Source organism: Typopeltis vanoorti, chromosome 9 (assembly GCF_054136105.1).
Source record: "Typopeltis vanoorti isolate ZY-2024b chromosome 9, IOZ_Tvanoo_1.0, whole genome shotgun sequence".
NCBI lineage: Eukaryota > Metazoa > Arthropoda > Arachnida > Uropygi > Thelyphonidae > Typopeltis > Typopeltis vanoorti.
The window spans coordinates 48,358,198-48,379,025 of record NC_143557.1 but is presented as its reverse complement, the minus strand read 5'-3'; the positions used below and the strand labels follow the sequence as shown (position 1 = coordinate 48,379,025).

The window sequence follows — 20,828 nt, the reverse complement described above, 5'->3', positions numbered from 1 at the left end:
CAAGTCAAAGTGTGTGAAATTGCTGAGACTATAGGCATTTCAAAAGAACATGTAGGATATATTTTGCTTGAAGAATTGCAAATGAAAAAGCTTTGCACAAGATGGGTGCCACACTTGCTCACAGCAGATCAAAAACACACCCGCATGAATATCTCTGAACAGTGCTTGGAGCATTTTAACAAGAATAAAACTTATTTTGTGCATCGATTTGTTAGTATAGACCTTGGATTCATCATTACATGCCAGAATCCAAATAGCAGTCAAAACAGTGGACAGAAGCCAGTTGTTCAGTGCCAAAAAGTCGGTTCCATCAGCAGGAAAGGTCATGGCATTGGTGTTTTGGTATGCTAAAGGCATTTTGTTTATTAATTATCTTGAAAAGGGTAAAACAATAACCGGGGAATATTATTCCTGATCTTTTAACCAAACTAGCTGAAAAAATTCATGAGAAAACACCCAGTTTGCAGAAGAAAAAAATCATCTTTCATCAGGACAATGCACCTGCCCATAAAGGTGTTTTGGCAATGGGAAAAATTAAGGGATCTGCACTATGAATTGTTGGAACATCCACCCTATTCCCCAGATTTGTCTCCCTCTGACTGCTATCTCTTCCCCAAACTAAAACTCTTCTTCACTGGTCAGCGTTTTACTTCGAATCAAGAGGTGATTGCAGCTGTAGAGGGGTATTTTGCAGATCTTACTGAGAACCACTACAGGGATGGGATAATGGCATTGGAGCATCACTGGAATAAATGTATTAGTCTTAAGAGAGATTATGTTGAAAAATAAAAATAATTTTGAAATTATAAATGCGTTTTTTCATTGTTAGGCCGAGAACTTTTCAGACCACCCTCGTATGTGATAATGAAAGAAATAACTTGTTTCTCTGAGTTTCAGGTTATTTTTAAATGTTAATAATTTCCATTTTTGAATACTGTAAATATTATTTCTAATATGATGGAGCAAATACTTATGACTAGTAATTATCTTTCAGATATCAGTAAGTAATATGACTTGTGTTAAAGCAGAAAATATCTTTCCTCCAGGAGAAAAAATTAAATTTTCAAGTAAGTTTCTAAACAGCATTGATTTTGTTCTAAGGTAATAAAGATGATGGAAGTTTTTTCACTTGGCTGTGCTACCAATTATATATTTGGTTTAATCCTTTATCTAAGTGTAAGCAAACAAAGTTTGCACCTAAAATATTTTCAGGACTGGGGCAACTCATAACAAAGGTGGTATAACTTCTCACCACTTGCCTTAGTATCCCATAATGCAAAGCACATCTCCTTGCAGACATGTATAATGCTATGCATTAAGGGAAGGGTCACTATCCTGACCAGTTTCAATCTTTATTGAGGTCTCATTTATGGGAGCCAGACCCAGAGGTGGTGATATTAAAATGGAAGTAATGGAGAAGTCGTATTTCCATATACAAGTTGCCAAAAGTTGTCACACCTTATTATTAAAATTCTCTGGATTAGAGATAAGTTAATGGAAGTTTTTTCACTTGACTGTACTATCAATTATATATTTAGTTTAATCCTTTATCCAAGGGTAAGCAATCAATTGCACCTGAAGTATTTTCAGGACTGGGACGTGTCCAGAGATGTGCTTTGTATTATGGGATACTAAGGCAAGTGATGAGAAGTTATACCACCTTTTCCACTTGTTGCCCCAGTTCCAGGCGCAAACTTTGTTTGCTTACACTTGGATAAAGGATTAAACCAAATATATAATTGGTAGCACAGCCAAGTGAAAAAACTTCAGTCAACTTATCTCTAATCCAGAGAATTTTAATAATAAGGTGTGATGCCTTTTTGGCAACTTGTGTATGGAAATATGACTTCTCCATTACTTCCACCTTAGTATCACTACCTCTGGGTCTGGCTCCCACTGATGAGACCTCAATAAAGGTTGAAACTGGTCTGGGTAGTGACCCTTCCCTTAATGCATAGCATTATGCATGTCTGCAAGAAGATGTGCTTTGCATTATGGGATACTAAGGCACGTGATGAGAAGTTATACCACCTTTGCCATGAGTTGCTCCAGTCCTGAAAATACTTCAAGCACAAACTTTGTTTGCTTACACTTGGATAAAGGATTAAACCAAATATATAATTAAAAGTAATAAAGATATTTAACCTTATTAAATGCATACAATTTGTTTCTCTCTCTCTCTCTCTCTCTATCTCAGTCTTGCATGCACACACAACTTCAGGTTACCACAGTTTGGAATTTTTGAAATTATTATTGTTACTGAACTTTACAAAATATCGATTATTCTACATGCATTTTAGAAATTGAAAGTTGATATACTATGCTTTCATAACTGGCTGGTTCCATTATTGATAGTGTAATGCCATCCATTGTATCTGTGCTGCTTTTGGAATCTCAAAAATTATTATTATTACTTGACACCTCCAATCTGCAAGAAAGCTAATAAGTGGTACACTTTGGAGACCTCTCATGTTAAAGGTACATAAATAATGGTGACACATGACCAACTATTACTTGTAGAACACTTTCTAAGAGAATCACTTCTTGTTCACACCAATGCGAAACATTATGTTCAAACATGCGATATCCACAATGTCTACAGATATCTAAAACATTTTGCATAAACACATTCTTGAATGTGCTTTGTAACTATGTTTTATTTTCTCTTTTGAATTCATATAGAGCATTATATGCAAATATGCTAAATCAACATTCATATTTAGACAAGAATGAATGTTGCAGGACAACTAGATACATCAGTATTTCATTTTCAGAAATATGTTCTGAATTTGTTTTTAGTAATAAATAAGGATATAAGAGCTTGATTAAACCATTCATAAAAGAAACAGTTTCTTTAAAATTTAATACAATTTGGCACATGCAATTCTTATATGCAAGTTTAAATGTGACCAGATTAGTGTTGCTGGAGATATGTAATATTCAAGCATTGAACTTCAATATGTCATAATACTCTACAAATCTTTATGTGTTACATTGTAAAAGCTGATTCAGTTTAGTGCATAATGAAATATAAAAGAACATCTGAAGGATGATGTTTTTTAAAAATGATGCTGTTATCTTTTTCGCAAGGAGAAACTATCTCTATCATTTTTTCACTAGTGCAAATACATTATCCAATACTCTTGGAATTTGAATTTTGCTAATCTTCATCACTGAAATGCTGAAGTAGAATAGAATAGAAAAGAAAATTTTGTGAAATTTATGCAAAATTCTGATTGTCATAAACAAGGAAAGTATCTAAAGAATGAAAATTCAAATCTGACAAACACATCTGTTATCTTAGACTATTAATATAACAGCATGCATAAATTAAACAAAATCTTTGATTTTGGTTCTATTAAAATCAAAGAGAAAACACTTAGTAATGGAGGAAAGAGTAGTAAAAAAAATCAGATATCACAAAGGTGACAAGTAATATGTAAAAATGCAGGTAAGGATATTCTGGATGTCTGGAGCAAGCATTTTGTAAAATGATTTATAAAATTTACATATTTTTATTAACAAAACATAGAATGTAATTATGCACAAACAGTTTTTTGGAAAATTAGTGTGAAGCATGGAATTTCGTTTTGCAAGAAATAATTATGCTAAATTGGGGTTCAGAGTTAGTGTTTCCAACCATCAAAATCAGTTGCAAATGTTTATCAAATAAGGTTAACCTATAATGAGATTTTGACATGATGGGTGCTTGGTGGTAATTACTTAAAAACTTTGATCAAAATTGATCGGTCTTTTCCTCAAAACATCTATACTGAATTTACAAGTATAACCAAATATTTATCAACATTCACTGATTTAAACTTGTGATATGTTTGACTGATTAAAAAGCACATGACGCTCAAAACACTGTCAAATTGGCACTGTGACTGATTGGCATTGGTGGCAGCACACAGCAACGAGAGTACAATATGTTGCTCCTGCCACAACTACATATATGGGGCATCACATCAACACTACACTATTTAGCTCTAGGGATACTGAAACAGCAGTTTCATAATTCTGTCAGGAAATTTGTTTAACAATCATCCTTTATAATAAATTTAGTTTAATCCTTTATCCAAGTGTGTGCAAACAAAGTTTGCGCCTGAACGTATCTTTAGGACTGGGGTAAAGTGGTACAACACCGGGCGACTCCTTGCAAAGGTGGAGCAAGCTACCAACAATCCTATCTCAGTATCTCCCATAATGCAAAACACATCTCCTTGCAGAGATGTATAATGTTATGCATTAAGGGAAGGGCCACTACCCAGACTAGTTTCGACCTTTATTGAGGTCTCTCTTCAGTGGAAGCCAGGCCCAAGTGGAGATACCGAGGCAGAAGCATTAGCAAGGTCATCTCCTCCTGTATCTCCACTTGGGCCTGGCTCCCACTGAAGAGACCTCGATAAAGGTCGAAACTAGTCTGGGTAGTGGCCCTTCCCTTAATGCATAACATTATACATATCTGCAAGGAGATGTGTTTTGCATTATGGGAGATACTGAGATAGGATTATTGGTATCTTGCTCCACCTTTGCAAGGAGTCGCCCGGTGTTGTACCACTTTACCCCAGTCCTGAAGATACTTTCAGGCGCAAACTTTGTTTGCACACACTTGGATAAAGGATTAAACTAAATTTATTATATTTGGACCAAGTGAAAAATAAACTTTCAACATCTTTCTCTAAATCCAGAGTAATTTAATAAAAAGGTGGCACACCGTTTGGCAGCTCCTATAGGAGGAGATGACCTTGCTAATCTTCTGCCTCGGTATCTCCACTTGGGCCTGTCTTCCACTGAAGAGACCTCAATAAAGGTCGAAACTAGTCTGGGTAGTGGCCCTTCCCTTAATGCATAACATTATACATATCTGCAAGGAGATGTGTTTTGCATTATGGGAGATACTGAGATAGGATTGTTGGTAGCTTGCTCCACCTTTTCAAGGAGTCGCCCGGTGTTGTACCACTTTACCCCAGTCCTGAAGATACTTTCAGGCGCAAACTCTGTTTGCACACACTTGAATAAAGGATTAAACTAAATATGTTATATTCGGACCAAGTGAAAAATAAACTTTCAACAAAATCATCCTTTAGTTTGTGATCATACAGTAATAGGCAAGTGCCAGATAAGGCCTTCAGCCATAGTTTGCCAACTCCTGTTCTAGATGATTAATTTGTGCACTGTATGGCTCACAAATTGCAGTTGGGATGGGATTTTTTAATGCATAAATGCAATATAATTACAGAAGTGTTATAGTTGTTAGTTCACTAATAGTGAATTTCCTTTGGAACAACATTGTGTTTACGGTGCTTTCATCTGCACTTCTCAGTAGTTTATTATAGTGAGTGAGTTTGTTCTAACAGTGTTAGAACATAGTAAGAATCGACTGTATAAAGGCTGATAGTTTTTGTGTGGCCTCCAATAAGAGAAGAATGTGAGCCTGCTTTAGTTCATCCATTCCCTAGATATAATTCAGGCAGGATAACAAGCTCAAACTATCTCTCCACGTTTAAGCAATAGAGTTGTTAAGTATGAGTACTATTTATGCCATTCTCTCCATGCTAATAAATAAAGCAGATGCTATTGTGAAATCTGTTTTGCATGTAATTGTTTGTAATTTTAGCAATTTTGAATTACTAATTACAAATTGTAATTCTTAATGATAATAAATATTTTTTTTAAGCAGAAATGTTTACCTACACAGTTTTTGTTTACATTTCTTTTCAGACTGTATATTGTCTCAGCAAACATGGCAATGGTATGGAAAAAGTATTCGTACCACTGGGTCAAAGGGAAAATCTAAACGGGAATATTATAAAGCAGTTATCAGGGGAAAAGAAATAATAGAGGTATGCTGGCATCCCCATGTGCACAGTAGTAATCATTGTAATCCTATAATTTCAGTGAAGTACAGTTTATTTTCATTATAATAAACCTGGAATATACTGGACCAATGGACAGTTGGTTATAGTGAAAGATTTACAATAGTGAATATTTTTTTAAATAAAATTAATGCTATTCATCTTAGTGAGTTTTCTATAATGATATTTGCTATAGTGAGAATTGACTGTACAACTTAGTCTTTATTGCAATGTAATTTAATACATATTTATTTTGAATAACATTTATGTTTATGTGGGGGGGGGGATTATCTTTCTGACAATCATTTCCTTGATCTCTCTGATTCTTTTGCTTATTAATGAAACTAGGGAGATCAAGAAATTGATTGTCAGAAAGATATATAAGTAAATGAGTACAGAATACTAAATAAAGGTTACTAAGTTTCATTAATCGGTGTTGATGAAACAGACTTAGCATTCTTTTCATCAACCCTGTTTTTATTGGGTGTTTTTATGTTATATAACTGAAATTAGATATAATGTCCTCAAGCAAGAAAGAAATGTCTTGGGGAATATGTACCGTATATTATGGTAGTGGAAAATATGTGAAGCTGCATGGAGTACTGTGTAAAAAAAGTATAAGCAGGTAAATGACAACTTAAATCAAGGTATGCCTCAGATCTAAAAACTTATAGCTCTAACATGAAATGGCAATTAGATGCTTGATTATAAGGTTTCCTAATTCTTTATTCTATAATAAACTCTGTTATGGATATTATTAATTTGGAGTTTTATTTGTTTTTATAACTGTTTGCTGTTTTCATAGAAGTGGAAGAATTTTTTTCAAGCATTAAGAGAAAAGCAACATATATAATAAAAGAAAAAGTTAGTCCTTATTAGAAATCTAACAAATAAACTAGGAAATTGGGCATAGACATAAACTTTTGCAAATATAGAAGAAAAGAGCAGGATAAGGCCAACACCTGCCTAGATTGCTAGATTTTTTCTTGTCGTTTGGATGGTTATTTATTTACAAACAGTGAATGTTCCCACAGAAAAATACAGAAATTTGGATGAAAAGAACACACAGAACAAGAAATCCCTTATTGATTAATCATGATGTCTTTCAAGATCGCTTTTCAGGGCATTTGAAGCAGGAAGTGACCAGCACCACTACCTAGTTGAGCAAGAAGAATATCCCATTGAAAAGAAAAATTCATACTCAAGTTTTGAAAAGAACATATCAAACAAATGTCGGGTGCACTCAAATATGCAAATATTGATGGTGGTTAAAGTGAAACAGTTTGAAGACAAGAACCAAGCCATAGATACCAAGTAGCAAAACTGAAAAAATGGCTGACTCATCCAGGGAAGCACATGGTAAAGTTATCAAAAAAAAGGGGGGAGGGGGGCAAATAAAAACTCCATGGTGGAGATAGGAAATTAAAACAATCCATGAAAAGAAGGAGTGATACAAAAAAATTCAGCTAATAAGTCAGCATATGCTCATTGAGAATATAGAATAAAATATAACAAAGTTAGGTAATAAAAGTAGCTAAACAAATACACAGAAAGATTGTGGAGAGGTTATAGAAGATATGGTTAGTAAAATGTTTTGATTTTACCATCCATACCTTTTCTCCTTTCTAAGAAAAGCTTAGAAATAGAGAAAAGAGTACAACAAAAGGAATTGAAAATTATAAAAACTGAAGAAAAGGATACTTCATGTCTCTAGAGTAATTACTTTTAACAATTATTATTATTATTATTACGTGACCCCTCCAGGAAGTCGAAAGACTCATTGACTGAGACAGTGGCATAGCTAGGGGGGGGCAGTCCGCCCTGGGTGGCACTTTTCACATGAGACACAAATTTTTTTTTGACGATTCTTTTATTTATGTTAACTTAGTACTTTTATTACTTAATTAATAATTAGTTTTTAACAACTATACTTACAACTAAAGTAAACATAAGCATGGTGTTTTAATTTATTTTCCTATACGTCGTTTTGACTTTTTGTAGTATTTTTGGTGTGTATTGAGAGGGGTGGCAAACTCAGGAACTGCTCCGGACGACAAAAAAGCTCTAGCTACACCACTGGAGGGAGAGCGCCTACTCTACAACTCTCTGTCTCCATCATCTACACCAACGCCATCTACCGCCCACCACCACCACTAGTATTTTCACAGACATCCATGCCCACTGCAGGATTCGAACTTGCAGCCTTTTGGCAGGAGAGTGGATATGCTAACCATTATATAATCATAAAATATAACAAATATATTTTAATGATTAAGGTAGAAAATGACATCAGAAATCTGAAATGCTAAAATATGGCTATATAGAAATCTTGGAGTGATTACACTGCTGCTTTGAATTCACAAGATTGGATTTCATATTGGAGTAGAGCTCTGGTACCAGTGTATAAAAAAAGGGAATAAAACTACATATGAGACAGAGGACTGTTCCAAGAAAGATTTACACAAACATACTTAAGAAAAGGAAAATTGGTGAAAAGCTGGATTTAGACCAAGCTAGACAAAAATCCAACAATAGAAATCCAACAAACAGATTAAAGAAAAATTTGTTTAATTAAAAATGCAACATAATCGATTCAAGAATGCTCATACCACTTCATAACTGCCCACCATTTACACGTATTTTTTTAATGTGAATCCCTCCTAAAAAAAGTTTTAAACTTGATGGTACTTTTTTTTTAATTACTGTGGGTAGGTGAAGGACTATGTAATCTGGAAATTCTACTCTAGACTTTTTTGAGCCTCAAGTAAGCATAGTGGCAGTATGACACTAATAACAAAAATTATCATCCACCTAAAAATTTTCCACAAACCATGCCACTGTGAAATTCATGATCAGCTATGAGTTCGAGAATTAGTCCTCTCTTCACTCAGCCCACCAGACCGGTATGGTTGAGGTACGTGAAGCTATAACCTCACTTAGGCTAACACTTAATAGTAGAGATAATTCCACACATAAATGGGTAAAATTAATAAAATTATTAACTGAACAAACAAACCAAACAAGAAAACTCACCACTCAATAAACCAGACTTCTGATGATTTTTATGTTATTATTGCTTAATGTTGTACTCAAAAAAAGTTTTCTTTTTAAAAAAAATTAATTCTACTTATTTTACTTGATGCAATAAATTTTGTAAATGAATTGACAGCACTGCCATACACTCCCCTAGTCGATTTATGCATATAAAAGAAACCTTAACAGCAAATGCTAAACTCATTCTCCCAAGAATAAAAGTATTCCATTGTTAGATATACTTTAGTAACCATCTATCAGATGATACATAATCATTGACTATTTGAAAAAAATCAATACATACAGGCATTAGATTCCTACACCACTACTCCATTAGTGGTCGCATAACTCTGGTATTATAAAAAAACATTCCAACAAAGCTTTTGTATATGTTTCAGTTACAGTTTGAATTGTTTCTAATGATTTAGTTGAGTGATTGTGTGTTTGACACCATTATAATTTGTGCTCTAAAATACTGAGTAGAAAACCAGCAGAATATTACTAAGTTCAATAAATTGATTACACATTTTTTTCTCTTGATGTTTTATACCATGATGCACTATTATGAATTCCAGAAAAGCAAAAACTGCATGTAATACACTATTCACCAGAGAATTGGGGGGAGGGAGGAATATATATATATATATATATATATATATAGTTTTATGAAAAAATTGAATGAGTAGAACCAAGATTTAAGTAAAAAGGTTTTAATATAAAAACACTACTAGTTTTGGCCTGTAACAGCCTTCTTCAGGTGACATTATAAAAGAAAGAAAAAACACTAAACATTGAAGGTTAAAAAACTATGAACAACATAAACAGTCTCTATACATAATTAGCATGAAAACGTTGTAGTTGTATTTGAAGCTGTTCTTTCGTTTGTTGCATTGTTGGGAGAGTGCGTGCTTGCAGCCTCACGTGAATGCCAGTACTTAATTACAGCTGAATGACTATCTGGGAGGTTGTAGCTCAAGTTGTTATTTAGATGAACAGGATTGAAGATGATTTCTCTCAATTCCACGATTTTTCTCTCTAGTTCATCACTGCAACGGAAGATGTTAGTAGATTTTTTCCCAGCAGACTTTGTGACTTTGGTTTTCATCATTAGGATAAGCCGAGAAAAGGATATGACTTGATAATGCACTCGCTCGCTGTCTCTTGTAAGTAATGTCCCTCATATATTCTTCCATACACAATTCGACAGATATGTCTGTCTGCCGAAAATAAGGAATATCACAATCACACAATATTTTATATACGCCAGGGTATTTGAGTTGATGATGAAGGTTTTGGGTGGCTAATTAAGAAACGGATCTTTGGAAGTGGAGTGAACAATGTTCTGATATTGTATTTTCTTAGAACTTTTGCTAATTTATGTGAAACAGTACTTATGTAAGGAATAGATATATTGCCTTTGAATCTATTTGTTTCTTCTGAGTGATGTCTAGGAGGATTAAGAAGGAATTTTTCAATGATTTTCTTGGAATATCCATTAACTTCGAAAGAAGTTTTCAGATGGTGTATTTCTGTAAGAAGTTCATTTGGGTCATCAAGAAGAGAACGGGCTCTATGTCCCAATGTGGAAATTATTCCAAGCTCATGAGGAGGGAAATGATGGGACTGACTGTGCAGATATCTGTTGGTATGTGTGGGCTTTCTATATATCGATATTTTGAGTTTACCAGAAGAGCAAGTCAGTTTGACATCAAGAAAATTACCAGAATAAAATGCTTGAATTACTAAATAATGATACCTACTCAATACGCGAGAGAGATCCAACTTGTGAACTTCAAAATCGTACAAACGACTTATTAAAAACAACAACTGAATTATCCCGAAATGTTCGTTTATCTCTATGCTCTCTCTATCCGTTAATTCCTCGCATATATGGTGTTCCTAAAATCCATAAAGAGAACATACCATTATGCCCAATTGTAGAAGGTATCGATTCTCCTACGTACAATCTTTCAAAATATCTTGCCAAATACCTAAAAAGTTTTTCAGGCAAGTCACCATCCTTTATCAAGAACACTACAGAATTTGTTACATACATCAAGGATATTACAGTTAATGAAGATGACATCATGGCTAGCTTGGATATAACTTCTTTGTTCACTAATGTCCCAACAGATGAAGTTCTAACATTACTCAAGGACAAGTTATCCAAAAAAATGTTAGCCTTGCTTACACATTGCATCAGGTCCGGTTACTTCAAATTTCAAGATAATATATACAAACAAAATCATGGATTGGCTGTGGTTAATCCTTTATCCCATGTACTCGCAAATATTTACTTAGAGGATTTTGAAACCAAGGCTATCTCTTCCTTTATTTTAACACCTAAAGTTTGGAAATGTTATGTGGATGATGTCTTCATTGTTTGGAGCAATGGACATGAATCCCTTATGGTTTTCCTCGAACATCTCAATAGCCGACATCAAAGTATTAAGTTTACTGCCGAGCTCGAAACGGATAATTTTCCCTGCCTTTTCTTGATGTCAAACTGACTCGCTCTTCTGGTAAACTCAAAATATCGATATATAGAAAGCCCATACATACCAACAGATATCTGCACAGTCAGTCCCATCATTTCCCTCCTCATGAGCTTGGAATAATTTCCACATTGGGACATAGAGCCCGTTCTCTTCTTGATGACCCAAATGAACTTCTTACAGAAATACACCATCTGAAAACTTCTTTCGAAGTTAATGGATATTCCAAGAAAATCATTGAAAAATTCCTTCTTAATCCTCCTAGACATCACTCAGAAGAAACAAATAGATTCAAAGGCAATATATCTATTCCTTACATAAGTACTGTTTCACATAAATTAGCAAAAGTTCTAAGAAAATACAATATCAGAACATTGTTCACTCCACTTCCAAAGATCCGTTTCTTAATTAGCCACCCAAAACCTTGTCATCATCAACTCAAATACCCTGGCGTATATAAAATATTGTGTGATTGTGATATTCCTTATTTTGGGCAGACCGACAAATCTGTCAAATTGCGTATGAAAGAACACATGAGGGACATTACTTACAAGAGACAGCGAGTGAGTGCATTATCAAGTCATATCCTTTTCTCGGCTAATCCTAATGATGAAAACCAAAGTCACAAAGTCTGCTGGGAAAAATCTACTAACATCTTCCATTGCAATGATGAACTAGAGAGAAAAATCGTGGAATCTAGAGAAATCATCTTCAATCCTGTTCATCTAAATAACAACTTGAGCTACACCTCCCAGATAGTCATTCAGCTGTAATCATGTACTGGCATTCACGTGAGGCTGCAAGCACGCACTCCCAACAATACACGAAAGAACAGCTTCAAATACAACTACAACGTTTTCATGCTAATTATGTATAGAAACTGTTTATGTTGTTCATAGTCTTTTAACCTTCAATGTTTAGTGTTTTTTCTTTCTTTTATAATGTCACCTGAAGAAGGCTGTTACAGGCCAAAACTAGTAGTGTTTTTATATTAAAACCTTTTTACTTAAATCTCGGTTCTACTCATTCAATTTTTTCATAAAACTATTTATGTTAACCGAGTTAATGATCATTCTGTCATATATATATATCATCATCATCATCATCATCATCATCAAATTCCTGCCATGTACCCACAAGGGGTGTACAGGATATGATAGTACTACATGAAAAATTATATCATTACTAACTTCCTATCTACAATTTTCCTACAAATCAGTCTGTTACTTGTCAAGACTCCAACATTATCAGATCTTATATTTCTATCGTCTAAGGCACTTTGAACCGTATCAATCCACCTATATCTTGGTCTTCCTCTGGGTCGTTTTGCTGCCAACCTGGCAGAGAACACTTGTTTTGCTAATCTTTCCTTGTCCATTCTGTTTAGGTGACCATACCACCTGAGATTAGCTCTGCTAACGCATTCCTGGATGCTGACAATGTCAAGTTCTTTCCTAATATCTTCATTTTTAATATGATATTGCCATTGATGCCATCTGTTCATGCCTATAATCTTTCTCAGGACTCTCATATCTGCGGTCTCTAGTCTTTGGTCAAGTGTTTTACTTCTGACCCAGCTCTCAGATCCATAAGTTAAAACTGGTTTGAACACTGTCTTGTATACAGCTAATTTAGTGTTCTGACTAATTTCTCTCTTATTCCATATGAATTTATTCAATTGACTTCCCACCATACCAGCTTTGCTGATTCTGTTGTCTATTTCTATATTTAATTTACCATCTTCAGTAAAAATCATGCCTAAGTAGCTGAAATGTTTTACTTGTTCCACAGGTTCTCCATTCACAACACAGTTGACATTTTCAATGATTCTGCCTATTTTCATTGTCTTTGTCTTTTTATTGCTGACCTTCATACCATATCTATTATTACAACAGCTATTCAATTTAGTCAGAGAATCTTGCAGACTTGTAGCAGATTTATTTAGAAGTATAACATCATCTGCATAAAGCAAAGAGCTGACATTAACATCTCCAATTTTGATATCATGTTTAATATCACTTTCCTTCATAATGTGATCCATATAGATAATGAATAACAGAGGGGATAATGTACATCCTTGTCTCACACCAGATTTAACATTAAACCATCTTCCTGTACTTCCTTCAATTCTAACTGCTGACTTACAACTCAAATAAAGACCAAGTATTGCTTGATATAATGCCCCATTGACACCATATAACTGCAGCGTATTGAATAGCTTCTCTCTTGGCACCTTATCATATGCCTTTTCCAAATCAACAAAGCTTAAATACAGATCTTTGTTATATTCCCATGCTTTCTCGACTATTTGTCGTAAAGTGAAGATATGACCCTGACAGCCTCTATTTGGCCTGACTCCAGCTTTTCTTCCACAATTCTTCTCAAATGTTTCTCAATCAAGTATACTTGCATAGATCTTGCCAGGACCACTTAGTAGGGAAACACCTCAGTAATTCTCACATTCAGTTTTATTTCCCTTTTTATATATGGGTACTATGAGAGCTCTACTCCAATCATCGGGAATTCGTCCCTCTGTCCAGGCTTTCTGAACTATGCAGTGCAGCCACTGTAAGACTCTTATACCACCATACTTCAGCATTTCTGGTCGAATATCATCTACTCCTGCTGCCTTTCCACATTTCAAGCCTTTGATGGCTTTTTCTACTTCAAGTATGGATACGTATTCCTGCCTGCATGCCTGGTCAGTGTTTTTACCACTGTGCTATCATCACTGCTTGTTTCATTTAGCAGTTTTTCAAAGTAATTACTCCATACTTTAAGGATATCTTTTATTCCAGTTTTCATTTCACCTTTATCATCTCTAATTCCTTTTACAGCACTCTTTCCTCCATTCCTAAGCTTCTTCAACAACCTCCAGAATATTTTGCCACCTTCTTGATATTTATTTTCTATATTCTTGCCAAAGTCCTCCCATGACTTTTGTTTAGCTAGTTTTACACACTGTTTAGCTTTCTTACATTTGTCTCTGTATTCTCTAAGAGCACAAGCTGACTTATTTGACAGGAACTTTTGATATGCTTTCTTCTTTTCCTTCACTGCCTCTTTAACTTCCTGTGTCCACCAGGGAGTTCTGATTTTTCTATCCTTGCAGACAACCTCACCACATGCCTCTCTGGCTGAATCAATCAGTGTTTTCTTGAAGGCTTGCCACTGAATCTCCAAGGTTTGGTTCCTGTTCTCAAACTCTTTCATTTTTTCTTCAATAATCTTTGTGTATTTTAGTCTACAGTTCACATCTGAGAGCTGCTCAACTTTTATTCGCTTTAAAACTTTCTTACATGTTATTATTTTCAATATGAAATTCAATTTTATCCTGCTCAAGACTAAATAGTGATCACTTCCAATTTTAAATTCTCTGTACACTCTGGTGTCCTGCACCAGGGAGAAAACATCACTATCAACAATAACATAGTCAATGAGACTTTTCTTATTCCTAGCCTCTTCTCTCCATGTGAATTTGTGCACATTTTTATGTTGGAACATGGTGTTAGTAATAACCAGTCCATGTCCTGAGCAGAAATTCAACAGATATTTGTCATTATTATTAGCTTTGCTCTTTTCTCCAAATTTTCCCAAAATATTTTTGTATGTCTCATAATCATTTCCTACTCTGCTATTTAGATCCCCAACAAGGACCAACTTTTCATTTTTCATTGTGTCAGTTGCTTTTTCTAAAGCATCAAAAAATTCCTCCACTTCTACCTTCTGTGGGACTATAGGCACAAATAAGTCTCATTGTCCAGTTCCCCATTCTCATATTTGCCCACATTACTCTACTTGAGACTGACTGCCATTCAAGAAGATTAGCCTTGTATTTTGTGTTTGAATACCATGGCTACTCCTTCTTTTCCTTGATTGTCATTGCCTGAATATAACATTTTGTATTTATTGCTCAGAAAGATCTCACCAGTTTTGGTCTTTTTTGTTTCAGTCACCCCTATTATGTCGCTCTGGTACTTATCTAATTCCTCAGCTAGCTCCATTTCTTTGGCATTCAGGCTTCTTACGTTGATAGTACCGATTTTTAACTCTGGTGATGTTGAGTTGGGGTTTGTTTTCAGATTTGTTCCAGTAGCTGACTTTTCGCTGTTCGCCCTGGTTCCCTGGCGAAAACAACGTGGGGCCTTGTTTAACCGGGCGACGCCCCAGCCGGCATGAAATTTTGTCATGTTGTACCATCATTTTTTATTTTGGTTTAACCAATAAGAATACAATTTGGTCAGCTAAATCCCAAATTGCCAGCCCATCCTCGTTCGTTGAGTATCCAAGTAGATACCTAACAGGGTGCACCACGAGAAGGTGAGGATTGGACATTAGGTCAGAAGCCCTGGTCGGTTCTCCGCATTCCTTAAAGGCTATGTGGAGGTCTGCTCTCAGTTATACTGCTTTGACCCTTATGCACCCCTATATATAAAAACTGAATTTATAGCTACTGACTGCATCGTACAAAAGGAAGAGGCAGGTTCTCTCTTTTGTAGGTATCTTAACTACGAATCCTAAATTTCCTCCTTCCCAACTAATGCAGAGCTATTTGCATTCCATATATTAAAGAAAAAATTTACATTTTAAATTCCATCAGCTTGCATCCTTTTACTGTTCATTCAAGGACCTACCTCTAACATACTTCACAGAAACAGAGAGAGCAAGAGCAGCAGCAATCTTTCAATAAGAGCCTCAACATTATATTGTAATATTATGACAAATCAAACTTAGTAGATTATGCATTGGATAACAAACAAAAAATCAAATGGAAAGAAATCATACTGATCTACAGATGTAAATCTTTCCTTTTCCTGGAGGCAGCTGAAGCACTTAGTTACTCTTCTAATCCAAACAAGTTCTGATGTGCAAAGCATATTCATCAATAAGACCTGTAGGCTGCATAGTTTGAATTTGTGTTTTGCCACACTTTGTAGTTTTTGTATATATACTGTAATTGTGATTTTGTTTTCCTGAAGATGAAATACTAGAAGTTTGTTCTATTCTTTTAAATTATATTTAAGTTTAAGTTATATTCTTTTATTCAAGTGCACATGGGTGTGTGTGTTCTCCATTAAACCAACAGTATGAACTAATCAACACTTAAGCTTTGGAATACAGCTTCTAATGAATAAATTTTATTTTATAGATAGGAGAATTTGTGGCTTTCTTTTCTGTTGCTAGACCAGAGCTTCCTTATATAGGGTGTGCTGAAGCAATGTGGCAAAGTATTGGAGGGAAAATGATGATAAAAGTGAAGTGGTTTTATCATCAGGAAGAAATTACTGTTGGTCAACAGTTAAGCAATTTCAAGGTAATAACTTGGTTTTCAAAATTTTATGAAAAATACATATTCCAATATGCAGTTTTTAATACAGAATTGTATTTGTTTATTTTGGGATTGTAAACAAAATAGGAATATTTAAATAAATAAATAAACAAACTTGTTCCAGATTTGGTACAGCAAAACATAGAGTCATCCCAGATAATTCTACTGTTTTCATTGTCATTATCCTATACATATACTATAATGCGGTCTGCGCAGTTAGCCTAGTGGCTTTGCACTTCACAACCATATGCCTGGGGAAGGAGTGTCCTAGGTTCGATTCCCATCGACGACGTGAGGAGCTTAAGGATCTTCCTCAGCCATTGCCAAGTTAGCTGGTCTTGGGCGTGGACAGCAGGGTTTTTTTCTGCCAGTTTATCTGGGGGTTTTCATCCCGCAAGCAGGTAAACCGGACCCGTGAACACACACAGGCTACAGTCATAGAAGTACGGCAACGGGAAACCACCTTGCGTCATTATCTCCCTAGTAAGCAGCTGCAACCCTCTCAAAGAGTGGAAGCCACAGGATCAGATCAGATACTATAATACACTATTAGATGGGGGAAGGATGGGATCTCACCATGCCTTGTAAACAACAAGGCATGGTGAGATCTAAAGGTAAGATGAAGTATCAGAAATGAAAGCTTCTGAAAAGGGTAACTAAATCAGCAGAGCAGCAAAAATTTTAACATCCAGTTCTCTTCAATTCAGTCTTGATCTTGAAAAAAAAATAAAGAATTCTGTGTTTGTCTAATCTGAAGTCCTCTGTGATTTTTATTCATAACTGAATAAATTAATGGCATGACCACATAAAAGACTTCAATTCTACTTTCTTATAAGCTGTGGTGTTCTTCTCAATAAGCAAAAGAGCATTAGACAACAAAAAACCAGCAAACTACATCTTATAAGGTTTTAAAAAATGCTAATAGACTCTAACATAAAATGTAAGAGTTTGCCTGTTTGTAGGACAGGAGCCTGCTTAGGAGAAATCCATTTGAAAGAGCATTATAAGAACATTAAGAAAAGAAGCGCTTGCAAATCAGGTTTGGCATTTTGTGCAACAAAGAGAAATGCGATACATAAGAGTTCAACACTTTTGCAAATTTAAAGACGTCTCAGATGATGAGATGTCACTGCAGTATAACAAGAATCAAAGTCTCATACTAAACCAGTTATAGTCATTTGTTACAGGACATTTAAAAATTCATTAAACTAGTTTATATGTTGCACAATATATAAACCATCTCAAGTACGAAGCAGGTGCGTGATACAAGACACTTCTTATCTGTTATTGTAAATTAACAGTAGATTCAATCTTTTATGTTTTAAAAAAAAACAACATAAGAATGATTAATCAAAAACTCCAGTATTTGATTAATTGATCTTGTGTTAACATCCATCCTTTCAGTTATTCCTAAAGATGCATACTATTTTGCAAAAAACTAGAATAAATAAAATTATTTTATATGGTAATACTGCTAATTTAATAAATTATAACAAAGGCTTTTTAATCCAGACATTATATTCAAAACCACATACATCAGGAAATTTGTTTTAATATTTTTTACCTTCCACAACATTCTCAGTTATTGGTTGTCATGATAAATTTCATGGTCCAGAAGTTCCTTTAAAATTTTTTTCACCATTTTATTGTGAATTTTATTTGAAGTGTTATTATTATTATTATTAAAATTGAATAGATAGCCAATTTTCCAGACTGGCTGTCTTATTTCAGCTGCTTTATTTTAAAAGGATGGTATGAGACAGTCAGTCTCATATTGTCAGCATTCAGTTTCACCTGAATGCATGAGACTGAGTCAATACTAAACATGCATTGCTGTTTGACCGTATTGCCTTAATTAAACAGTTGTTCAAAGCATACACAAACATGTCTATATGTTGTCCACTCAAAATATTTTGACCACCGTGCTAGTTCTCCCTCCTGTTACTAGAATTGCCACTAAGCAGTATGACATGAATTCTTTAGACCTTTAAATGTTGCAGGAGGTATGTTGTACCTTGACATCATGATTACTTCCCATAGATCTGTGAGCTTTCTGGGTGAAAGATTGAAATGCGAGATCTTTTGATCTACATAATCCCAGAGATGTTCTATGGGATTCTGATCTTTTGAGATTTGCAGTCATGGTAACCCCTGGAAGTGCTTGCTGAAAACTGTCGTGTTCAACAAGCACTCCAAGTATCATTTGAGAATGGATCTCTGAATGGTGCCATCCAAGTGTTACCTTGGCTATCAAATTCACTAGATATAAATTCCTAGAACATCTGGGCTTATGTGAATTGGCCACTCTTGGACAGTACTTGCTATGTTGTACACCATATTATTTCCTGATGGAACACAACTGTGTTGTTTTCCATCAGGAAATTGGTGTACATGATTAACCACAATTGATCAAGTACTTTGTATTTACAATCTATGGATATTGAGCACCAAGAGATTCCTAGGAAAACATCTCTCCATACCATAATGCTTCTGCCTCTTTTCTGTTTCTACTGGAAATTCCTCTGTCTGGGTTTCACCTAATTCTTAACCTAATGTCCACATAGCTGGAAATGAAATTCATATGAAAAGGCAACTTTTTTTTTTAATTGCTTTGATTTAATTTGATTTACATCTCTCAAATGCAAACTATAGACATAATTATTGAAGATTAGGAGTAGACATGCATCTCTTAACTGGGCAGCTATTTCAGAGGTGCATAAGGAAGGGGGGGAGGTAATTGTATTCTAGTTGGGGAAAACCATCATTTGTCCCCTGGTTAAATTCCATAGTAAGTGTTTCTAGTGTTGTCTCTAGCTTACACAGGATGGGACAACCTGTCTAGTGCAAGTCTCAGCAATTTCAAATGAATAGTCTTCACACACCTCCAGTATCATATGTTTTCTGGGTTCCATCATGATACAAGCACTACCTGGCTGAGTGGAATTGCGCATTGATTATGAAGATATAATGTTAAAAAATGATTTATACACTGTATGTGTAAGAAGGGATCTCAAATTCTGAAAGATTATGTTGATCTTCTCTGGAGTTCCAGAAGACAAATGGGCTTCATCTGGGGTTGCAATTTGGATTAATAAAAAATGGAAAAACAAAATTTCGGATTATACTTGGGTATCAGACAGAATAATCAAAGTTAGAATGAAAATTCAGAATTCAATATTTTCAGAATTTATGCACCAGTAAATGGGAAAAAAGGAAGAGACAGAAAAATTTTATGGAAAACTTTGGGAATGTATTGATGAGACAAATAAAAATGAAGCAACAGTCTTGATGGGAGATTTCAACACTAGAGTGGGAAGTAAGCCAATAACAGGATGCATTGGATCAGAGGGAAAATCAGTAATAAATAACAATGGAATTTATTAAGAGACTTTTGCATATTTAACAATCTAAAAATCAGCGATACTTTCTTCGGGCAAAAAAAATATACATAAGTACATGAGAAGCAAGAAGAACTAAACCAGTAATAGATTACATCATTATTAACAATGAACTAAATAATAATATCAAGGATACAAGGGTTTCTTGATGGTGATCACATGTTAGTTGCAGCAGATTTGAATTCATAAAAAGAACCACATACTTCAAAAGAATCAACATATAATAAACAGTTTAAAATTCACCTCCTAGAACAGGAGAGTGTTAGAAACTTATATAAAAGCAGAATAAGAGATAAAATAAAACCAACTTCAAACAATATTGAAACTGACTGGAATAATATAAAGGAAACCATACTAAAAGCAGCAGAAAAATGTTTAGTTTAAAAATAAAGGAAAAACAAAAAATCCTAAGAACTTGGAATGATGACTTAAAGGAATTAATCAAAAGGAAAAAAACAGGCTTTTAAAATATATCTGCAGAGTAAATAAAGGCATTGCTGACTATATACGATATAAAAAACTACAGACGGAAGTCAGAAAGCTTTCCAGAAGTATATGCAGAGAAGATTGGAGTAAATATGTTAAATGATTAGAGCAGGATATCACGGGACCACAAAGAACAGGTTTTAAAATTTTCAGGCAACTACAAACAGCAGAAAATGATCAATTAAGAAATAATCTAATTTCCAAAGAGGATTGGATAGAACACTATAAA

General features: G+C 34.6%; 1 protein-coding gene across 1 annotated transcript in view; it reads left to right on the top strand.

Annotated features, from left to right (window-relative positions):
* LOC150103022 (uncharacterized) overlaps window positions 1-20,828 on the top strand; it is a 435,119-nt gene that overhangs the window by 397,278 nt on the left and 17,013 nt on the right. Inside the window, exons 29-31 of the mRNA XM_090398054.1 lie at window positions 995-1,067; window positions 5,725-5,846; window positions 16,536-16,700. Of these exons, the coding sequence (XP_090254180.1) occupies window positions 995-1,067; window positions 5,725-5,846; window positions 16,536-16,700 (360 nt within the window). The remainder of the gene's footprint in view (window positions 1-994; window positions 1,068-5,724; window positions 5,847-16,535; window positions 16,701-20,828) is intronic.